Source organism: Gymnogyps californianus, chromosome 10 (assembly GCF_018139145.2).
Source record: "Gymnogyps californianus isolate 813 chromosome 10, ASM1813914v2, whole genome shotgun sequence".
Taxonomy (NCBI): Eukaryota; Metazoa; Chordata; class Aves; order Accipitriformes; family Cathartidae; genus Gymnogyps; species Gymnogyps californianus.
This window is the reverse complement of record NC_059480.1, coordinates 28065701-28087004: the sequence shown is the minus strand read 5'-3', so window position 1 is coordinate 28087004 and position 21304 is coordinate 28065701. Positions and strand designations below refer to the sequence as shown.

General features: G+C 45.1%; 1 protein-coding gene across 1 annotated transcript; it reads right to left on the bottom strand.

Annotated features, from left to right (window-relative positions):
* Positions 1–5899: 5899 nt before the first annotated feature.
* On the bottom strand, positions 5900–19742 carry CCNL1 (cyclin L1). Its single transcript, XM_050902869.1, is given in 13 exon segments — positions 5900–6699; positions 7742–7840; positions 7987–8098; positions 9792–9933; positions 10206–10310; positions 10448–10547; positions 11880–11944; positions 12351–12471; positions 18814–18923; positions 19157–19194; positions 19197–19230; positions 19457–19688; positions 19690–19742. Coding segments are annotated over 13 exon segments (1560 nt in total). The 3' UTR covers positions 5900–6350.
* Between the last annotated feature and the right edge of the window lie 1562 nt (positions 19743–21304).

Sequence of the window (21304 nt, the reverse complement as noted above, 5' to 3'; positions counted from 1 at the left end):
CAGCACAAGCCCAGCTCCAGCAGAGCCCGTGCGTGCGTGCATGCATGCATGCGTGAGTGTGTGCACACAGGGGGATACTCATGTCCGCTTTGCAATACTTCCACCTACAGAATAAAACCCAGAACGGCAGCGGGAGCTGGCGGCAGCGGCCCCAGGAGCCGATGGGTGCACAGCATCCCTGGGGGGCCCAGCTGGGCGGGTGGGGGGCTGCTTTGGGGAACCGGGGCAAGCCGGAGTATGGCTGCAGGGTGTGTGCGTGAGTCCCTTGTCCTCGCCAGCAAACCTGTGAAGAGGGATTCTCTTTTCCTGGGACAAAAATGGTAATTTTTGCAAGTTTTTTTCCTTCCACTGGAATATAAAGACTTTTTTTTCAGGCCAGCTTTACTAATTTTAACTTCTTTTTTGGTTTGTTTTTTTTTTTTGAAATGCCCTGCTGGGCTGCGGCCAGGCAGGAGATTGGAATGGAAAGCTGTTTCCTTTACAGAAGTGTTTTTTCCTAACTGGGGTGTAATTGCCAGTGCTCCGCTGCGACAACACCCGAGCGCTGTGCGGGTGCAGGTCGGCCCCGCAGCAGAGAGGGGAGCACAGGGCACGGGGCGGCCATAGCAGGTTCCTTTCCTGCCCCAAAGAACTTGCAAGCAACAAGCTTGTGCTTCAGAGCAGGGGGAGAGCAACAAGGAGCAGAGGCAGGAGAGCCGTGGGCTCGGCGGCTCGCAGACGGGGCTGATGTGAAATGATAGATTTCATGAACATTTCCCGCAGGAGCAGTGACCGGGGAAAGATTTCCCAGAAAAGGGACCCTTATCGCTGTCATTAACAGCGGCGCACAATGCATGCGGTTTTTGGGGGCGGCTGAAGCCCTGATGAGTACTTGTTGGGCCAATTTCCATTAAGGGTATTCTTAGATCGTTCACTATTTTTTTTTCTTCCCAAACCATCCAAAGCTTTTGGTCCACATACATCCTTCCAACATCTGTAACAAAGCTGAAAGTGAAGGACAGTCACAACAGTTTGCGTTTACTCACTTGAAATATTTGCATAATTTTGTTGAAAAATTAGTCAAAACATTTTAACAAAAACCTTTTTCTGAAGAAAAGCAATTCTGAGGGTGAGACCAACCCAGCCAAACCCCTGCACCCGAGGAGAAGCCATTTCCCACCAGTTCCTGTGGGTCTCTTGTCGTGGTTTAACCCCAGCCAGCAACTCAGCACCACGCAGCCGCTTCCCCCTCCCAGTGGGGTGAGGAGGAGGAAAGAGGGGAAAAAAAGTAAAACTCGTGGATTGAGATAAGAACAGTTTAATAACTAAAGTAAAATATAATACTAACAATAGTAATAATGAAATATAATAATAATAGTAATGAAAAGGAATATAATAAAAAAGGAGGGGGAGGAAGGGAAAAAAAACCAACCAAACAAAAAAAACCCACCAGTGATGCACAATGCAATTGCTCACCACCTGCTGACCGATGCCCAGTTAGTTCCCGAGCCACGATCCGCGCCTCCCGGCCCACTCCCCCCAGTTTATATACTGGGCATGACGTTCCATGGTATGGAATACCCCTTTGGCTAGTTCGGGTCAGCTCTCCTGGCCGTGCTCCCTCCCAGCTCCTTGCACACCTGCTTGCTGGCAGAGCATGGGAAACTGAAAAGTCCTTGGCTTAAGATAAGTGCTACTTAGCAACAACTAAAACATCGGAGTGTTATCAACATCATTCTCACACTAAATCCAAAACCCAGCACTGTACCAGCTACTAAGAAGAAAATTAACTCTGTCCCAGCCGAAACCAGGACAGTCTCTCTAGGGGGGTCTCAGGTCTTCCAAGTTCGGTGACAGCACCTTATTTCCATCACAGTATTTCTAACAGCGGCCGCAGCATCAGGCGGTGCAGGAATACTCCGTATTTCCCAGCAAACCATCCCCATTGCAGCACACCGCAGTGAGGGCAGGCGCCGCAGGTGCCACGCTTGGTCCCAGACGCTGGCAGGTGTCAGCACCATCCCTCAGCTCCTCCCTGCCAAGCTCCTCTTAACACCCCCATTTATTTACCGTCAGACCTCCCATGGCCTCCTTTCACCGCGGGTTGCAGATCAGACTGGGCGGCTTGAGGCTTTCACAGCCGCTTGCTGTTAGAGCAATTTTTTTTTCGGACGCGTCCAAGCCGCAGGGGCTGTGGCTCCTGTTCCTGCTTCGCCCGAGCTGGCATCTGCCGCTTCGCCAGGACAGCGTCCGCTCTGTCGGCGTTAAGCAAACATTTGCCTGTGGCCATCTGGGTTCGGCGGTGCAGCCCGAGCAACCTTCCTGCCTGCCGTGACGGCAGCAGCAGGCTGTGCCCCGGAGACAGCCATCGCTGAAAATACTGGAAAGGTGGAGAGGAAGGACCAAAATATCTTTCATTGCGCTTCCTCTGCACGCTCCATCACTGGTTTCTTTGGCATCCTGGTACTTCCATCAGTGCTGGTGAAAGAACAAGCATGGTAAATCAAGCATAAAGGGATAGGGCAGAGGGAAACGGGTGCTGTACTGCGGTACAGCCCGAGCCAGGAAAGCCATTACATTCCCACCGGCACAAGGGATTTCAGTGAGAAATAGCGTTGCAGTGGGGCATTACAGAGTCTGTTTTTACCATAAAAGCATTTCCACTCTGAAGGGTAAATGTTTAAATACGGTGTCACATACCGCTGTGCAGAAGAAAGCCCGTACAGATGACAACGAGCTCAGTCAGAAACAGAAGATCTGGGCAGGGCGCTCAAAACCCCGGCTCGCTTCTGTTATTCCCACCGCCCGGCACGGCTGCCTGGGTCCGTAGCGAAGGCAGAGCTGGGGGCTCTGGGCAGGAGCTGCAGCGAGGCACTGCTGCCTTGGGCACTTCTACATTCGGACGTCAGTGGTGGGTCACCAGAGCCACCGCATCCTTCAGAGATAAGTTTCAGCTGATGAAGGGTTCCCATTAGTGACTCAAGCACATGGAAGGCACTGAAGAATTCAAAAATAACAAGCATTAAAGAAAAATACCTCTCAACTGCTGAGATTTGTCAGGGTAGCCTCAAGTCAGCCTCAAGTGACTCCTGGAGGTTAAGATAGATGCTTAAAGGTCAAACAGCGCTCTCAAATTATTAATTTTTGTGATTCAGAGTTTAGCGAACACATAAGGGCACTGCAAAGTCTTGGGAGAGACATACGAGATCTAGTCGTAGAAACAAAGGAGCACCTCCCTTAAAATAGACTTTAGCTGATGCTTCACGGTATTGTTGGTGGTTACTGCGCTGGACCCAGCGCTGGCGTGTGACACAGCAGAGCGAGGCCCTGATCCCAATCCGCTCCTGGCACATCGCTCAGTTCCTCAGCTGGTCACATTGCCTCCCAGCACGACCTGTGTCGCGTACACACAACCACTGCGAGCAAGCTGGCATTTTCACTTTGTCACTGCTTTTGTCCCCCCCCCCCGTAACCGATGGCACAGTAAGTTTGGGGGAGCACCTTTCTTCCTGCCTCATCAAGTGAAAGAGACCGAGGAATTCACAGCGCAGCCAGGGGATAAGGCAAAGGAAGGGGAACTCCTGCTCCGGCGCGGCCCAGCCGGAGCCAGGACGGTCAGACCCTGCGTGCTCCCGGTTGTGCCCAGCAGCCGCAGCAGCTCAGCAGCCCCAGCTGCGTGCACAGCTGGCTCCTAGGTACAGCCTGCTCACCGGCTGTAACTGTGCTGTCACGGAATGAAGCATTTCAGCTGTTGCTCGCCCAGCAGCTTTCTTCCTGAACAAGTCAAGGGACACGAAGAGGGTTACAGCCCTTCAGGACCATTACCCCGCTCTCCGGCTGCTCCGCCTGCTCTCCCAGGACCACGCAGCACCGCCTGAGGGGACCCAGCCGGTGGAACAAACAACTCACTCCCCAGTGCACGCTTCTTGTCACTCAGACCCCCAGCACACCTTCTCTTCTTTACAGCACTGGGCCAATATACTCGGGCTTCGAGAAAGATCTGCTGCTTTTGTTTCAGCAACCAAACCCATTCATTTTACAGCCTGTCGTTGGCAAAGACGTTGCATGGTTAAGGCCACCACCCATGAAGCTGGCTGCAGGCATCTTTTTTCCCCCCCCCATGGAAGAACAAGCACTGAACTTCTTGCTAGCTGACTGCAAGCTCACCGGTAAGCAACCTGCAGCAGATGGTGTCTAGATGTTCAACATCACCAGATGTTCCAGCTTCACAGGGAAGTTAACTTCTGCTCTTCGGCTCTGGAGCGAGGGGCACTGGAAGCACAGAAGGGTAATTAGTGCTTACGCATAAACACAAATACAGAGGCTGAGCCCTCTTCACATTTCACTCCGATACACAAATGTTGACGTTCAACAGCTTAAGCCAACTATGCTATGTCAAAACTGGGCTTTTATCGCTGCCCTAGACTATCTAAGTACTTGTATCTACGGAAAAAAGCAACTTTAATCTCCATAGCAACAAATAATTTTTCCCAAAAGCAACGAACACATGAAATAGTTACTGCAGATTAAAAAAAACCACAGAGGTAACCAAGAAACAGAGGAAGACACTTATCTTTTCCCTTTTTTCAAAAAAAAAAAAAAAAAACCAAAACAAACCAACAAACAACACATTCCTTTTTTGTATTTCTAGAGAACAGACACAGATCGGGCCCGGCAGGATGCTGGGTAGCTGCTTACGAGAACGTACCAGTTCCAGCGAAGCTTTTGCTCAACCACATTTTTTTTTTCCCCTTTCCCTTTTGCGGCCTGCCGAATGCAGGGCCAGAGCCTGGCACTCGCTCCTGCAGTGGCACAGGACGGCAGAACCTTTTCAGTCCATCACCAGCTTGTTTGGCACCAGGCTTTGCCCTCTGCCATGCTGCAGGTGAACGTACCCAGCCAGGTCACCTTCAGCCAGAGCAGCGAAGGTGCGAGCGGCGTTTTGGGAGAGCGAAGGTCTTTTTATGCTGCATTAGCAGTCTTCATACCCAAAGGGACTCCAGGTCAGCACCTAAAGCTTGCAAGGATAGCGAGCACCTTTAGGTTGAAGATTTTACTACCAGAGCAGCAACCGAAAGAATCAAATCCAATTTGTCCTCGCCCATTTCATCTCTCCTTTGCCTGCAACTCCGCCCACAGCTCTCCCCTGCCAGGCTACAGCTTCGGGTGCTACAGCAGCAGGGACACAGTCGCCGCAGCCGGACACGAAGCCATCGCCCCAGCACACAGCAGCAAACCGATCTGCGTTTCGCACTGCCGCACACCTGATGTGTTAAAGCCAGCCGAGTTTCCCCAAGCCGAGTCAGCGCAACCCTGCAACCAACTGCAGGCGTGGGGGGACGGCTCAGCTAAAAGCTGCGTGAGCATTACACTGGCAATAGGATCCTTCCTTCTGCCGCCATCATCCTGCCACCAGCGAGGAGACAGGAAATAAAAATCCCAAAACTTGATCCCTCTAGGCATGTTATTTGTCCCGCTTCCTACTTCTGGCACAAGCATGCTGAAGGAGAACAGCAGATGACAGCAACTCATCGGCTTCTGCCAGAAGCAGCTGCAAGAGAGGGGCAGGGAAGAAATCCCCACCTCCCCAGGGGCAGCCGACAGGAAAGCTGGGACACCAGTAGCCCATCCACAGCTTGTGAAGGGCAGCTCTTCCACGGCTTCCCACCCCTCCTGTCAGCTGCTCGTCCCGCCGAACACGAGAGACATCCACGCTCATTCATCCCAACTGTTGCACGGGTGTCAGAAGCGGACCCGGCTTCCCAGCTGCCTCCCCCAGGAAGGACGCCAACTTCCAAAGCTTGGCGAGCCTTTCGTTTCCAACAGAAGCACGTCAATATCCCAAGTGTCCCGGTTCAATGGTCAAAACGATGGCATTTAAGAAAATTAAGTTTAGTTTCAATATATTTGACATCCAACAGGCAGTAAAAAAAAAGCTTTATATTTTATTTCTTGTAAAAATCTTTTAACACATGCAGACTAAAACCAGTGTAAGAAAGTATCCACCATCGTTTAAACAAATAACTATACTTAAATATAAGTGTCTGCAATTGACTTGTATAAAAATAAGGTACATTTTGCTTTTTTACAGAAATCCATTCTCCAGTTCTCATATCGATAAACAATACACAGCTCTAATACGTACAATTTAACCTGATCGTTGTTTTCCACCAATTTGATACTGCTAAGGTATTATGTGCAAACGTTGGTAACAGCTTCTTTCCCAAAAGAAAAAGTCTCCTACACATTTTAGAAAATTAGATATTGGGTTTAAATTAATCAAATCCTAATCGGTTCCTTTGTTCTCAAATAAAGAGTCCATTTACTGTATTATATACAGGCTTAACTAGAATCTGGCGCAGGTGCAAACCTCAGCGTCTGTGCCTGCTGTGTCCCGACCGGCCGCTACCGTGGTGTTTGCCCTTGTGAGCTCTCTCGAAGGAGCGGGATCTCTCACGCCTGTCTCTGTGGTGCCCCCGCTCGTGCCTGTGCTTCTTGGCAGCATCAGAATGATCCCTGGATTTGCTCTGCGAACGCGAACGAGATTTTTTCCTTTTGTGACCGTGTCTATTTGCACTCTTCAGCTCTTCCCTGCTATGCTTGGTCTTCAGGTGCGGCGAGCCGTGATTGTGGTGCCGGCGAGGGCTGCCACTGTGGCTGCGGGACCTGCTTCTCGATCTCGAGCTGTACGTCCCAGACAGGCTCCGCCTATTATTGTAGCTTACAGAAAAGCGTTAAAAGTTAAAACACGTCTTCCACACAGAAGAAAATAAAAAAATAAATCAACGCTTAGGAACCTCCAAGTTGCTGGAAGAAATCAGAGACTATTTCTCCCACAGGGATAACTGATGAATGATAGTGACCGTCCCAGAACACGCCTCTGCGCTGAGTTCCTTTGAAAACAAAAAGCCCAAACCAAACCCCAACCCCGAATGCAGCGCCTTTCGTAACTGTTCCACCTTGTCAAGACTCCTCCCCTCAGTGCCAGCTTGCAAATTGGTTATTGCCTTTTTCCTTCAATGACTTGACAGTCAGCAGGACTTCGGGGGACACTTCACTGAGATCCAAGCTGGCAGTTTCCAACCTGGATTGGTTGGAATCTTCAGCCTGAAGATTCTTTAAAAATATATATACATATAAAGCCAGCAGCTATCACTGCATCACCCCGCACAGTTCCCCCTCTTGCCCAGTCACAGAAGAGAGGCAGAGCACTGAAGAGCCAGCAGTGCATCATGCAACACTGACAGAAGACACATTCTCCCATGCATTCGGAAGAAAGCTGCCACACACGAAACCGGCTCCCATGGCATTTCTCGCTACTTTGAAGTGGACTGAGTTCCAAGACTGCTCTCATTTATAACGGACACCTTGTGAAGATCATCAAACAGGGAAAGACTACCTTACGCTCACTCCATCATAGCCTCATCATGTACATGTACAATTAGGATACTCTTAAGCTTTCATTTTACAGCAAAGCTTTTACAGCTTGAACTATAAATGGCACAGTTACCAACAGAACTGCTTCACGTCAAGAACTGAGAGCCTAAAGCCAGACCTAAGTCTCACGCTTTTGCTGGCCAGCAGTCAGAAGCTTGTGCTAAGCATCTACAAGCTATTTGGAGTGGCCCTACTTCTAAGAAGTGAAACGCCCTGCTGAAATATCCCAGAGAACTAACTATGACGAAAAAGACACCACCACCCCCCAAAAAAACCCGCCTCCTCCCCGCAATCCCCACAAACCAAACAAAAATCCACTACTTACTGCCGCCTAGGAGTGTGAGATCGAGACCTTGACTTTGTTCTTGACCTAGATCGACTAGCACTTCTGCTGCTTCTACTTCTCTTGCTTTCTTTTCTCATGCTTGGGGGGAAAAAAAAAAAGTAGCGTTACACTTCTGAGGTACTCATTACTTCCATGAAGTAGCTCCAAAGTAGTTCACTGTACTTCAGTTGAAGAAATCGTTTTTACAGAAGTCTTCTCTTCATCAGGAAGAGCTTTTTACCTACCCATTGTAAGGGCTCTTTGAAGCTTGCTGCCTCTCTTCTGGCTCTTTTTTAATGGTTTTGGTATTCAGAGACACTGGAGTCTTCTCTTCAGTTTTTACTTCTCTTGGGGAAGCTGAGAATTAAATTTAAATTCAAAATCAGCTATTTTATTCATAGACTTTGTAATAAACATATTGTATCCTTTATACACCCTTACCAGTATTTGCACTAAATGTAAATATGAACTCTATAGCTGCTATTCCATTCCATCTTTCCAAATGTAAATATGAACTCAATAGCTACTATTTCATTCCATCTTTCCATTTATAGTACACTCCTAGAAAAGAACACTGGAGTGAGATGCTTGTGGGGAGACGCACAGTTTAAAGCCAACTGCTGGCGCGGGTGGGAAGAACACTGTGACCTTCAAGCCAAGCAGCCAGGCTCATTTGAGATTTTGTCTACCAGGGCCCAAGTGGTACAAAATAAAGGCTATCCTTATGGTCCACAGATACATAACTTAAATTGTTACCTTGACAGTTAATTTCCAATACTATAGAAACAATTAAAACTGAACAGCAAAATTACAGACTTCATTTTTATGTTAGTGGTACAAATACAGTAAACAAAAACCTTATTTGGTTTAGAAGTCAATCCGTCTCTACGGTCAGCTGATACAGCCCAGAGATGGATTCCCCTTTTCATGGAAGGGCTACTATGCAAGAACGACACATTTATATCTGGCCTGCTGACAGTAAGGCAGAGATGCTGCATTGTGACCACACCTTCCCCACTCAACAGGGTTCAGAGGTTTAATGCAAAAATACAGACAGGCAGAATTCTGTCAGAAGCTTTCCCTCAGTTTGTCAGCTAGTAAGAAGTCTTCCAAAACCCCACCAGAGGTCCTGCCTTCACTCAAACTCTTCTAACCTAGGCTCCCACTTCACAGAAACAAGAAAAAGCTTTCACTGTTTAGTGGGAAATTTACACTCGCCAGCTCAAAGACCACTAGACTCAGATGTATTGTTCTTAAGGAGAAATAACTACTACAAATACTGCTTTCTCAGAATATGTTCCTAAGTTCCTGAAGCGGCCATGTAACAAACAAGGGCCTGTGCCTTCTACTTTACCCACCATCGCTGGACCAATGCTCACGATATCCTTTAAATTTTGTTGGTAGTTTACAGATCAGCAGCAGCATTAAAAGGTAAAAGCACCAAGACAAAATTGTCTGTTCTTTGTATCATTAGAGCTCAGACAGATTTATCGGCCAGTTCAAGATATGCTTTACAACAATTTATTCACTCTACTGCCAAGACAGCACCATGACCTTCCCCTCTTCATTTCCTGACCACAAGCTGTCTTTCTTCACCGCACTTGAACAGTTGACAAGTACGTTAAAAAAAAAGCAGAGAAAGCAATTTTCAGAGTTCCTTTTTCCTGCAAAAGGAACCATGCAGGCTGTTGCAACACCCCCCCAACAGATTAAATCCAGAGAGACTCTCTTCACAACACAGTAATACACAGCAAACTCCTGCGTCCAGACATTTGCATAGCATAATAATCTGAAGGGTGCATATCATTAATATACCACTCTCCCATCTGTGGAAGTATGGAGTAAAGCATCCCGTTTCCCTCTAATCTGCTATTTCAAGGAACGGAAACTGGTTTTAAAATAAGATAGATTTGTCTTGGTTCTTAGATCTGTGAGAAAGCCTAAATTGTCTAATAGCTCGAGCAAACCTACTTTTTAACACCTTAGGACACAGATTTAGAAGACTTATCAAATAGTATTACGCAAGTTTCTGTTCAGAAAACAAACTTACATGGTTTGGATGCAGGAGAAAAGCCACCCAGTGTTGAGAGTGCTGGAGTTCCATCCGGATTTAAACCTTTTGCCTTCAGTTTCGCTTCCTGTAGTGCCATTTTCCTCTTTTCTACTTCTTTATCCAGGAATTCGTAATTGGGCTGTTAAAGTAACAATGTGTTAAGAAGCTGAACTAATGCAATTCATATTTTCATCTCATTTTTGAAAAATACTCCATTATTTTTTAATCATCTGCCCAGTAATGTGACTAACTTCCATAATTTGTTCTCGCACTCCCCTCAGAGAAGCCACACAGCAGAGCCTTTCCAATTAGTAGATTTGTATGCAGGCGTTCCCAAACACGCTTAGACAACCATGCGACAGCTCAAGCTGCACTGAACATTGAATAGGAAAAAACACACATCTCAGTTACCTTCTTTCTGGTATAGAGCTTAAGAGTCGTTAAGCATATCTCCTGAATCTCCTCTTCCGTGGTGCCAAAGAGCAAGAACCAGTGAGGACGGGTAGGTAGTGGAATCTGAAAATAAAACAACCGAAAGCTTAAAAACAAAAGCCTGGTCTGTAATGTCTGTTATAAATATCTTCATTAATTTTCTTGAAACCAAATTACTAGCAATAAAAGGCAATGCTAACTAAAGACAGACGAATACTCACCTGCAGAGCTCTAGCAGCAAGATAAATGCAAGCACATGCTATAGTCTCTGGCTGAAAGCGAACAAACACATTTGTTCGCAGGCTGTCATTCATGTAATTCCTAAAAAAAAATTTAGGAAAGGTTGGATCTCAGGTTTACATCTTCTTATTTAGAGGATAACAATACTGGAGACTCAATTGACTTTATTATTTTTTCTGTTATTATATTGAACACTTGGTTTTGTTCAAATTACTGTATTTGATGTTTACATTTGTTACTTCCGTAACAAAGTTTGCACCATTGCCATTGTTTTGAAACCCCAATGCAAGTAATAGTATGTAATGGCTACTTCCTAGGTAGGTACGTTAAGTTATACCGTGAAGTGTCCATTGAGTTAATCTAACAAGGACTTTTCATCTGTGCAGCTGTTTGCTTTAAAGACCAACATTCTTGTATTTAAAATCAATACGCTTAAAACTCAAATGCAAGCATGAAACCGTGGTATAGTTTTAACCTACCATTTTCCAGAGGCTAGATGCAACCTATAAAGTTCATAAAACATTGCATTTAAATCTTATGTGTGCCTTGAGTCACATTAACTTCATCCAGAGAGAGAAGCATCCACTTTGCTCACTGAGTGTTGGAAAAAGACCTGCAAGTTAGTAACGGGTCTCCCACTTCACTAAGCTACTGTTCTTCCACCGCAGTGGCAGTGCCAAGCAATACATGCCAAGAGATACATTTAAACAGCAGAGACCTCCATCGATTTCTAAGTTACTGAGCTACAGGAAAGAAACGAACAGCAGTCAGTTAAGTATTGACTCTATAGAAAACCATGCCCAATACGGCTTCTAAGTGAACATGCTGCATGCACTGTAATTGTCTTTTTTTTTAAACTCAAGTTTAGCCAAACGCTAAATCAACTAAATAAATGTTGGCAGAAAGTCTACCCCATGTGTCCTTTAAATACACTACAGCATACAGTAGCTAGGCAACAAATACATTTAGAAACATTTTTAACAGTTACTTCTAAAAACAAATATACAAATCCTTTCGACACCCAGACAGAACTAGAAGATGCTGCCCGATGGATATGGACCACTTCAGTGAATCTCGGATGAGAGCTTGCACTGGGTTGGCTGGAGAGAAGGGCAGCCAAACAGGCCATCCCCAGGTCATGGGCTGAGGTGCAGAGGGCAGAGCTCTATGACTTACCATCAGGGACTACCCTTTAATTAAAGAGTAGAAAAAAGAACAAAGTTAAATTGAGTTCTCCATTACTATATTGGAATCAAGCCATGAAAATAGTAAGCAGAAACAAGCGCTACAATATTTTAAAAGCATATATTTGTGTAATAACTTACATCTCATTGCTTTGCATATGGATCGTCAGGCTTGTTATTTCTGCTACTATTTTCCTGGCTAGGAAAAGAATGGAAAATAACAACTTACCAGGCTGTCTGTACCAGGGTTTGATTACGTTCACATTCTAAGACTTGTAAATACATAACAATGATCTGAGGAATAAGGGAGGGAAAAAAAAGACTCAGTTTTAACATATAAAGCAACAGTAAGGAAGTAACTATATCTATAGCCAAACAGTATTCCAAAACAATGGTCTCTCCTCCTTTTCTAAGCATACACTGTAAGCTCACGTCATCCAATCATGTTCAGACAATTCTTTATTTTACTACTTTTCTACAATTTTCAAAAAAGTCACCTCTAACATTTCTCAAGGAAGCAATTTCTACCAAAGTCAATATGAATATTTGCCCAAGCACTCTGGCAAAAGCATTAAGGATAACTACTAAATAAAGAGAAGAAATCAGGTCATCTTTACACCTGCGTTTCTTGTCCCACAGCTCACAATGATGCCATCAAGGTGGAATAATATTTACCATTATACTATTTTTGATAACTCACCTTATGTGGATGCTTGACATGAACACAAAATCCCAACTCCTTCAGTACCCTCCTTTCTGCTTTGATTACTTGATTTTTGGTGTTTATGTAGTTCTGATCAAGTATCAGGGGGCTTGGAGTCCTATAGTTTGCAAGAAATAAAATCAAAACTGTTTTGCATATCCAAAAATAGCAGCATCTCTGTTTTCCCTTCCAACCAACTAATGGCAACAGAAACCGGTTTTCAACTCCTGCAAGCAAGTTTAAGCATTAATCTTGTGCTGTCCAAGTTTAGATAAACTAGTTTAGTTTCTGCTTTTGACTAGCTAGAGATTAGATGGCTAAGACAAAAAAATAATCTGTTGCTACCGTGTATGCAAACTACGCTGGTCCAGCTGCTGGAAGTCAACTTTACAGTGAAGATCTTAAAGAACCTTTACACTTCATGACAGAGGTGGGTGAAGGAGTATGATACAACTACCTTTGCCAGGTAGGACTTCAAAGCAGAAGTAAGCTAGAATGGGTTTTTTTACTGATACTAAAGTAGCAAGCTTGTGCTCTACAAACTGCAGTTTCCTATGCGCTGGAAGACAAGATTATTCAGATCTTCAGAGAACAAGACAGCCCTGCTACTGTGACATACGAGAAGACTACTAAAGCAAAGAATTTAACCTCTGAAATGGTGACAGATCTGCCTGTGATTCTGAACACTGCACCCACTAATCAGTGGATATCATGTCACTTCTGCTATTTGCATTTGCAAAACAAGAGCTCGTTTCACAAAGAGAGATTCCTGTCTAGCACTATCAAGTCCTAATTCCTTCCAAATCCAACATCTGAACTCTCCAAAGCATTTTTTAATTTTAACTAAAGTAACTTGCTGTATGCTTTATGCACAAGTGTCATACTCCATTTCATATTCTTTTGTCCGTGCTTAGACTTGACCTTTCAACATTCCACATTGTTTTTTAATCCACTTCCTCCTAAAGACAGACCAGCTTTTTCCCTGTTTGTAATATGCCTCACATATTCCACATGCTTTCCAACACAGAAGGATGTTTTTGCAACTAGTTACACTCCAATAAACCACAGTCTGTTTACATGATAAACCTAGTACACCCCAAGCGCTGGTGACAAATTTATTTCACATTACCTTCAAAAGGAAAAAAAAGTAATGCAAAGTAGATTCAAAATACAGCTTCTGTTTTAGACAAAATATTGCACTACTAACTTGTCTTTTTTGATTCCATGCAAGTTCCACAAGTGGATCACAATTCTCTTCCCTGATAGGTCACAGAGTAGAAAAACACTCAAAAACCTAGATTCCCACCCCAGGAAGAAAGGGTCAATTTAAATACAAGGCTAGCTGAAGGGCTTCCCGACTTCAAAAATCCACAATTTATGCCAAGACTTCTGCAGTCGCCTGGAAGGATGCTTATTACCATTGGTCAAAGGATACAACAAGCCATCCACTTTACTAATAAAAGCACCACGTTGTATAACCATGCACTTGAAGCGTGAGCTCCCCCTGCTCTTCCCAAGGGGCTGAGAAGCAGCTCCCAGGAGGTTTGAAATGAACTACTGCAGCTTCTTGGTGCCAGGAAAGACCTACAATTCAAGTACAACCCTTACTGTCTCCTAAAAAAAATGCAATGTTTTCCATGTTACATAAAAGTAACTTCTCTAGTTAAGTGTTACTCTCACTCATCAGGGCAAGTTTACAAAGTTTGTGATTTCAGCTACTCTAAATATAGCCCAGTCAGAGTATGTTTTTTTGTTTGGTTGGTGTGTGTGTGTCCCCAATGAATTAACTGGAAAAGAAAAACCTTTAAAGCTTCTTTAAGGTAACTACTTCAGTAGAGAGGCTATGATTTTATCTGAACACTCCAGCACTACAAAGGCTGTCTGAACACAATGCTCTGGAGTGGGAGACTGGAAGAACCAAGCTGAAGTTCTTCAAATCAGTGAAACTGATTCACTTCCAATTGATTTCAACTAACTATACTGGGTTTTATAGCAACATTTCCTCCAATATTGCTTTACACAATTTTATCTAGAGATCACTGGCATTAACAGGATCTGCAAGGCATCACTCAGAGCGTGTTTAGGTGTCCAGGCTCAGCTTATCTTGTTAGCAGAACACTTCATCAGAGGTGACAAATCTTGGCTGAAATAGTTAGGGCAGCTCTGACTTCCAGTCTAAAAAAAAAAAAAATCAACAGTGGGACAACATGTCTGCATGGGATCATCCATCCAACCTGCTAGAGGATTACTATCTTCCACATGTCTTTGCATTCTCTGAAAGCTATGTAAGAAAGTCAGTATTATGAAAACACAGTAAGGTAGCTCGAAGTGCAACAGGAAAGACTGTGAGCATTACTGCATTTTAAGTTTTCACTGTCCTTCTACAGGGCCATAGGATCAGCACAAACAGTTCACACTTTGGTTGTACATGTTCAACAGCACAGTGATAGGAAACTCAAAATTAAAGACACTCAAAAGTGTGCTTTACTCTGTTGTCCCACATTACTCCGGTCACTTATGACACACAAGTTCTAGAAATCTACAGATCTAAGGAAGCCATGAAAAACATCAGTTTATCCAGACAGTATTTCCAGAAATAGAAAGACAAATGCAGCCTTTTACCCACTTAGGCAAAAATAAAAATCTGCAGAAGACTTTACTGCACCTTATTACTGGCAAAAGTTAGGTTCCCCACTGTATTAAGATTTACCAATTTAGTACTTTTGCTATAAACTCCAAAGTGCTGGTATGCATAATTATTTAGAAGTTAGAAACTTCAGAGCTTTCCCTTTGCAAAACTTGTTAGCTTTCCTATTGAGAAAAGAAAAGAAGAGGAACTTTGCTACTGCATTTGCTGCACTTAAGTTCTCAGTCCAAGAAGTAATCATTTTAGGTCCAAGTAACAAACCAGAGAAAAATAATTTATAAGCTTACATATAAAAATATAAGCTTCAAGCCCTATATAGCCAAGTAGTATTACAAGTTCTTACTTTGAATCTGTTCTTACAGATCAGCACTAGAGCTCCAGGGAAGACCTTAGACTTAAGAACAGAGAGAACACAGCGCCCATTCTCGTAAGTCGACCCAATACTTAGTTGCAAAACTTCACTGGGATTTAGAGATTGCATAACAACCCAAAAGATTAACACACACTGTAATGTGTTTGTAACAATGAATAAATTACAAATATCCTTTTTTTTAAGTCCATCCCTCTGACAAATGAAACCTAAGTTCTCAACACAGCTACAGCTTCATTTGATGTAGTATTAAGATTTGATGTCTTTGGAATGTCTAATACTTCGGAGGAAAAGTGCCCTGCATGTAGTTTTGTTCATAATGCAAAAAGTACTTCCGACAAGTACAGTGTAACATCAGCATCTCATTTCAAAGACCAGATCTCTCTTATGCCAGTCAGAGAAGAAAGTAAATTCTATGTTTGTCTCCAACGTTGTAAATACAAGCACCATAGATTGATAGAACAGTTTGAAGAACACTAAGTAGTGTGTATTATTAATACAGGCCACTTCCAACACAACTGCATGAACCTGTTTGCTGCAGCAGAAGTAAAGAACGGCTGACTGAGCATCTCAAACCAACATTTGTGGGATTACATAATGACAGGAGTCACATTTGGTTCCAGTCTCATAAGGACTTTCTGCAGCTTTCAGGCACATTGAAGATAAATAAAATCAACTTCAAACTACATTCTACATGTTAAACAATAGTTGCACTTCGCTCAGAACACACATGTTTCAGCACACAATTTTTTAAAAAGCAGTATTTTCATAATACGAGCTTTTCCCCATGCACACAAACATTTTTACATGCAGTACTACATGACATATGCTCGTGAAATATCCAAAAGGAAATATGCTTGTCCAAAACACTTTTTTTAGCTTTTTCTTACTTCTCAATATTAGAAATACCACCTAGCAGTAACTCAGTTGACTATAGGTCTTACAAAAAGAAAATTCCAATGCAATTCCCAGTTCTGCAAACACGTACATATAAGGGACTGCTTACATAATAATTTATATAAATAGCTTTACAAATTCAAGACTTCCGTATTCTTGTGAAGGCATGTTTTACTATGAATTCAAACTGCAATTATACAGAGCCAGAAAGTGGAACTAAGAACCCAAAATTGTTTAAGAAAGCAAGCAAGCCTACTCAAACTACTCAAACTTCATGTGCAGGTTAAGAGCTTCAGTTAACAGAACTACTAGACTAGAGGCGAAAAGAAAGTACAGCAGCCTAACCGACTGTTTCAGTTCTGGGTTGTGTGTGAGAAACTAACTACAGCCTAAGTGTTAGCTTCAGATAAAAAAAAAGATTAAGCTAGTATTCTAAAAACCTGGACAGCAAAGAAAAAAGCTTATAACAAGATACAGGAGTTCTTCCAAATGGTTCACCAGCGGCCAACCTGTTAGTCCCCCGATTCCAGTGACCTATTCTCAGAGCACTGGCTTCTCCTTGGGGATTTTCGATACTTCACTCACTGTTGCCATGACGACAGCTTCATCTTTATGTACCACTCCACATCACCCAGGCTTTGGTAAATGTAGCTGGTCGCTGTATAGTCGGTTGCAAGGGAAAAAAGAGTTGAAGTTAATAACGTGTACAGATTATATAATTGTAATCTTGTAAAAAGTACAGAAAAATGTTTACATCCTGCTTGTTAAAAAAAAAGGCAAGTCTGAATGTCAGACTTCAGCATTTTTAAGATTAATTTCATGCAGATTCACTCAGAATCTCAGAGCAACAGTATCGGTTTCTCCAGAAAATAATGGGTAGAAGTGCACGATTTCTCTCGACATGATGCGTTTTAGACACCATGTAACATGCACAAGTGACATTCTGATTTGGAACAGGCTAGCTGGAAAGATTTAAGTTCACAGGTTAAGTTCAGTTTCTCTGATCCTTCGCACAGCACAAAGGAACAACTAATTTGTATTCTCATTGCAAAGAAAAGCATTGCATATGATTAATTAACCTTCACCACCTGGATCAAGGCCAAAACACTACGAATCACTGAACCAGCTCCAATAATTCCAATAACCAGACTCCCTTATCATAACTGCGGCAAGAAACAATACCACCGAATTCAATTCGGCATAACTTCACAAAATTCTCTCGGGGCCATCAGGGATAACAACTTTAACAAAAAAGAACAAAGCTCAGTTCCACAGCGTAACACCGAATCATTCTTCTTCTATCTAAAACTAACTAGGAAAACACGAGCACAAGGCAATAAAAGCAAAAGTTTTAGATTCAACAGAAGCATAACCTGGATAAAGACACCAAGAAACAGCTGGTTTCCCTAAGGGATTTCCACTCTACTTCTCAGGAAAGGTCACACAACACTAAAGTTTAAATTCCTGATGTAACCTGGTAATACAGAGCAGAGAAATCGAAGTGTGAATTTAAGAATCTAGCTGAAAACAAAATCCTTTTGTAACTATGGATTACCTTACACTTTAAGCAATCGGCTACTAAAAGTAAAGCTACTTCATCACAGCTGGCGTCTCCAATCTCACAGACTATAATACTGCTGCATGACAGATTTAAAGAAATTTTGCATTTAATAGCAACTTAGAAAACTCCTTCCCTTCAACCATTCCTTGTTCCTTCCAATACATCGAGTTAAATTTGCTTTACACGTGAAAACATACATCGCTTTACACACAAAAAAGCAGTATTAGGCACTCACAACTGAGACCAGCTCTACAACTCAGCAGACAATTATCCAGATCTGTACACAGATCAGGTAAGCTTACACTCCAACTTCACTGACACAAGCACACGGTACCATGAAAAAACACAAGTCTCACTTTTTGCAATTAAAGATGCCTTCAGCTTCCAAGACTGAATTACACATTCCTTGTTGAAGCGGTGTCATTAAAGCTGCAAACACTGTAGGCCCAACCATACTTTTTTCAGAGACTTTCTAAAATTGCTTTTTCTAAAAGGCAATACTATCATCACTGGGAAAAGTTCAGGTTTCATCTTTTGTTAACTGACACTTTATCAGCACCACAACCACATTTGGACGGCTGCATACTAACAAGAAAAGAACATTAAGACTACTGAACATGGTTAAAAGTCTGGAAAATATACAGCAACCCACTATTTGGCCTACTCATACCTAAGACTACCTTTCAAGAACTACAAGACATCAAAAACAATTAGCAATAGACCTAAAGCTACAACCATGAACCTAAAACTAGAACCAATACTCATGACTTGTAGCTACACAAATAACGAAAACGGGTCTACCAAGTAAACAAAAGTAACAGTAGAAGAAGTCAGCATTGAACTGTACTGCCTACACAGCAGCCAATGAGCACTCCCTTCTCAATTTTAGGTCGTTGAACTTAGCCTGGAAAAATACTGTGAATTGAAAACTGCAGTGTACATTAGTGACAAGAGATGCTTATGTTCATAACGAAGCTAATCTTACCTTTTTGCTCTTAACTGACGTAAATGATGAAACACGTTGATCACGTCCCTTATACGACGAGGCGCCTCTTCGATTTTGGATGCGAGATTGATGCAGGCCATAGCAACAATCTGAAAGGAAGCCCCGTTTCCATAAGAAAATGACTTTCAATCCCGGTAACACTAGAACTACACAACTAAAAAAAAAAAAAAAACACCAAAAAAACCCGTGGCCTAAAGCCTGGAAGAGAGCAGCCTGTTTGGCGTGGGGCTGGCCAAATTCACCGGTCGCCCAGAACAGCGTCTAGCGCGCTCCTCCTCCCCTCTCCCCGTCCCCCCCCCCGCCCAGACCGTGCCGCGCTCACCTCGAAGCTGTGCTTGACGAAGGACTTCGAATAGAAAACCGATGAAACAGCACTTGCCCCGTCGCCATCGCCACCTATGAACGCAAAGGGGGGAGAAGGAGCAGGAAGAAGGAGGAGCGGGAATCAGTCACCGGGCCCAGCCGCCGCCGCCATTTTGTGTCAGGCACCAGCTGGCGCCGCCGCCCCCCCCCGCGCGGCCGCCTCACACGCCCTTCCCGCCGCGCCACAATGGCGGCGCCCTCCCTCCCTTCCTCCCTCCCCGCCCGGTCGCCCCGGGAAGGCGCCGGGACGCGCACCCACCTGCGGCAGGCGGAGAAGGATGCCGGCCGCCTGGATGAGCTCGCAGCCGAGGATACGCAGGTCGGTCTCACACTGTAGGTCCAGGCCGTCCTGCATGGAGGGAGTGGGCGAGAGCCGCTCCTCGGGGATGAGCGAGTGGTCGATGGTGAGCGACACCTCCGAGTAGAGCCGGTCGCCGATAAGGATGCCCGGAGCGGCGGGAGCCGGTGGGGCGGCAACGGTAGCGGCGGTGTGGCGGCGCAGCAGTAGCGACGGGGGGGGCCGGGTGTGTGGCGGCGGAGGCCATGATGGCGGAGCTCGTCCGCACCCGCAGCCGGCCACGCACAGACTAGCGCGGCCCGGCGCTGTGACGCAGCACACAGCGGCGCTTGCGCGCAGCACGCCGGGAAAAAAAAGTCCGCCGGTCCGGCTCCGCCCTGCCCCGCCCCACCCCGGGCGCCACCGATCGCTGCCGCCCCGGCGGAGCCCGGTACCGGGGGGCGGCGGGCGCTGCCCCTCTCCGTTAAAAGGCGAACGGTACGGCGACCGAACCCGATCGCCGGGGCCCTCGGCAGGAGAATGAGGCGGCGCAGGCCCCGGCCGGTTGTCACCGGGAGGGGAACGTCGCCCGGGCGTCGGTGGCCGCCTGCGGTGAAATGTCCCCGCCTGGCAAGCGAGGAAGGAAATGAGGACACGCGTGGGCCCGTGCAGGCGCGTGTTTCCCCCCCCCCCCCCCCCATCCGTGGAGAGGAACCGGCTCGCTGCCGCCGTTCCCTTTTTTTTTGCAGCTTTTTCCACTGCAAAAGGTTTTAAACAGTGAAAAGTGATTTAACGGCAGCGAGCACTTCGCAGGAGCAGAGGAAACGGGGACGAAGCTGTGTTTTAAAGACCGTAATGGTTCGTGCCCTGGGCGCACGCTCAGCCTGGAGCTGCCGTGGGGCTTTTGGCGCTGGCGGTATGTCACACCGGGGAAAAAAAATACCTGTAAAATTAAGAAAAGAAACAGGGTGGCTGTGGTGCGGTACTGACAGAAGGTGGGCTCTGCGTTTCCAGACTGAACTCCAGCAAAATGTGACCTTCCACTTCATTTATTAATGAAGGAAAAAAAAAAATAAAAGGTTAAAGCATTAAGCCACTGTACATAAATGCACGTGAAGTGTCGGGGAAACAGTCCCGCACTGAACAGCCACCCTCCTGTCTGTCACATCGCCCCGCATTTGTCCCACACGAGCCGAGGACACTTGGACCCTTGCCCCCCAGAACACGTCACCCAAGGTAACAGCTTGCGGAGCCAATTCTGGAGGCTTTTCCCTCATTTCGTTGCTCACCGCGTAACCAGCCTGTCGCAAGGCACAGGATTAGGGGCTCCTTGGGCCATGATCTACACTCACTGTTCTGACTTTTACTTGCTAGAAATTCATGATTTTTACAAGCTACTGCTTCTCAGTTATGTCATGTAAGGCTGTATGGTAGCTCCGCTGATTTCTGATGACAGGCATGCCACATATGATGTGTTTATTTCCAGTAAGAGAGCGTTTGAGAGCTGGAAACAGTCCTCTTTCAGTGCGCTAGGACGTTGTGACTGTAATAAGCGTTTCCATTGTGGTCTCACGCGCTGCCTGAAAAAGATTATTCTGACAAAACGTGGATCGTTTGGTTACAATCCTGCAAACTGCATAAACACGGCACCAGGATTTCACAGTGCTCGACCACCCTCCCCAGCTCCTAGTTTCTTATTTGGAGGAAAAGCTATCGGCGTGTTGTTCTGCAAGGCCAGCCCGGCTGCCTGCCCTCCGGGGCACCGGCTGTCCCTGTTCCTGAGGGACTGGCTGGGAACGGTCCCCCTGCGGGCCGGGACACTGAGGAGAG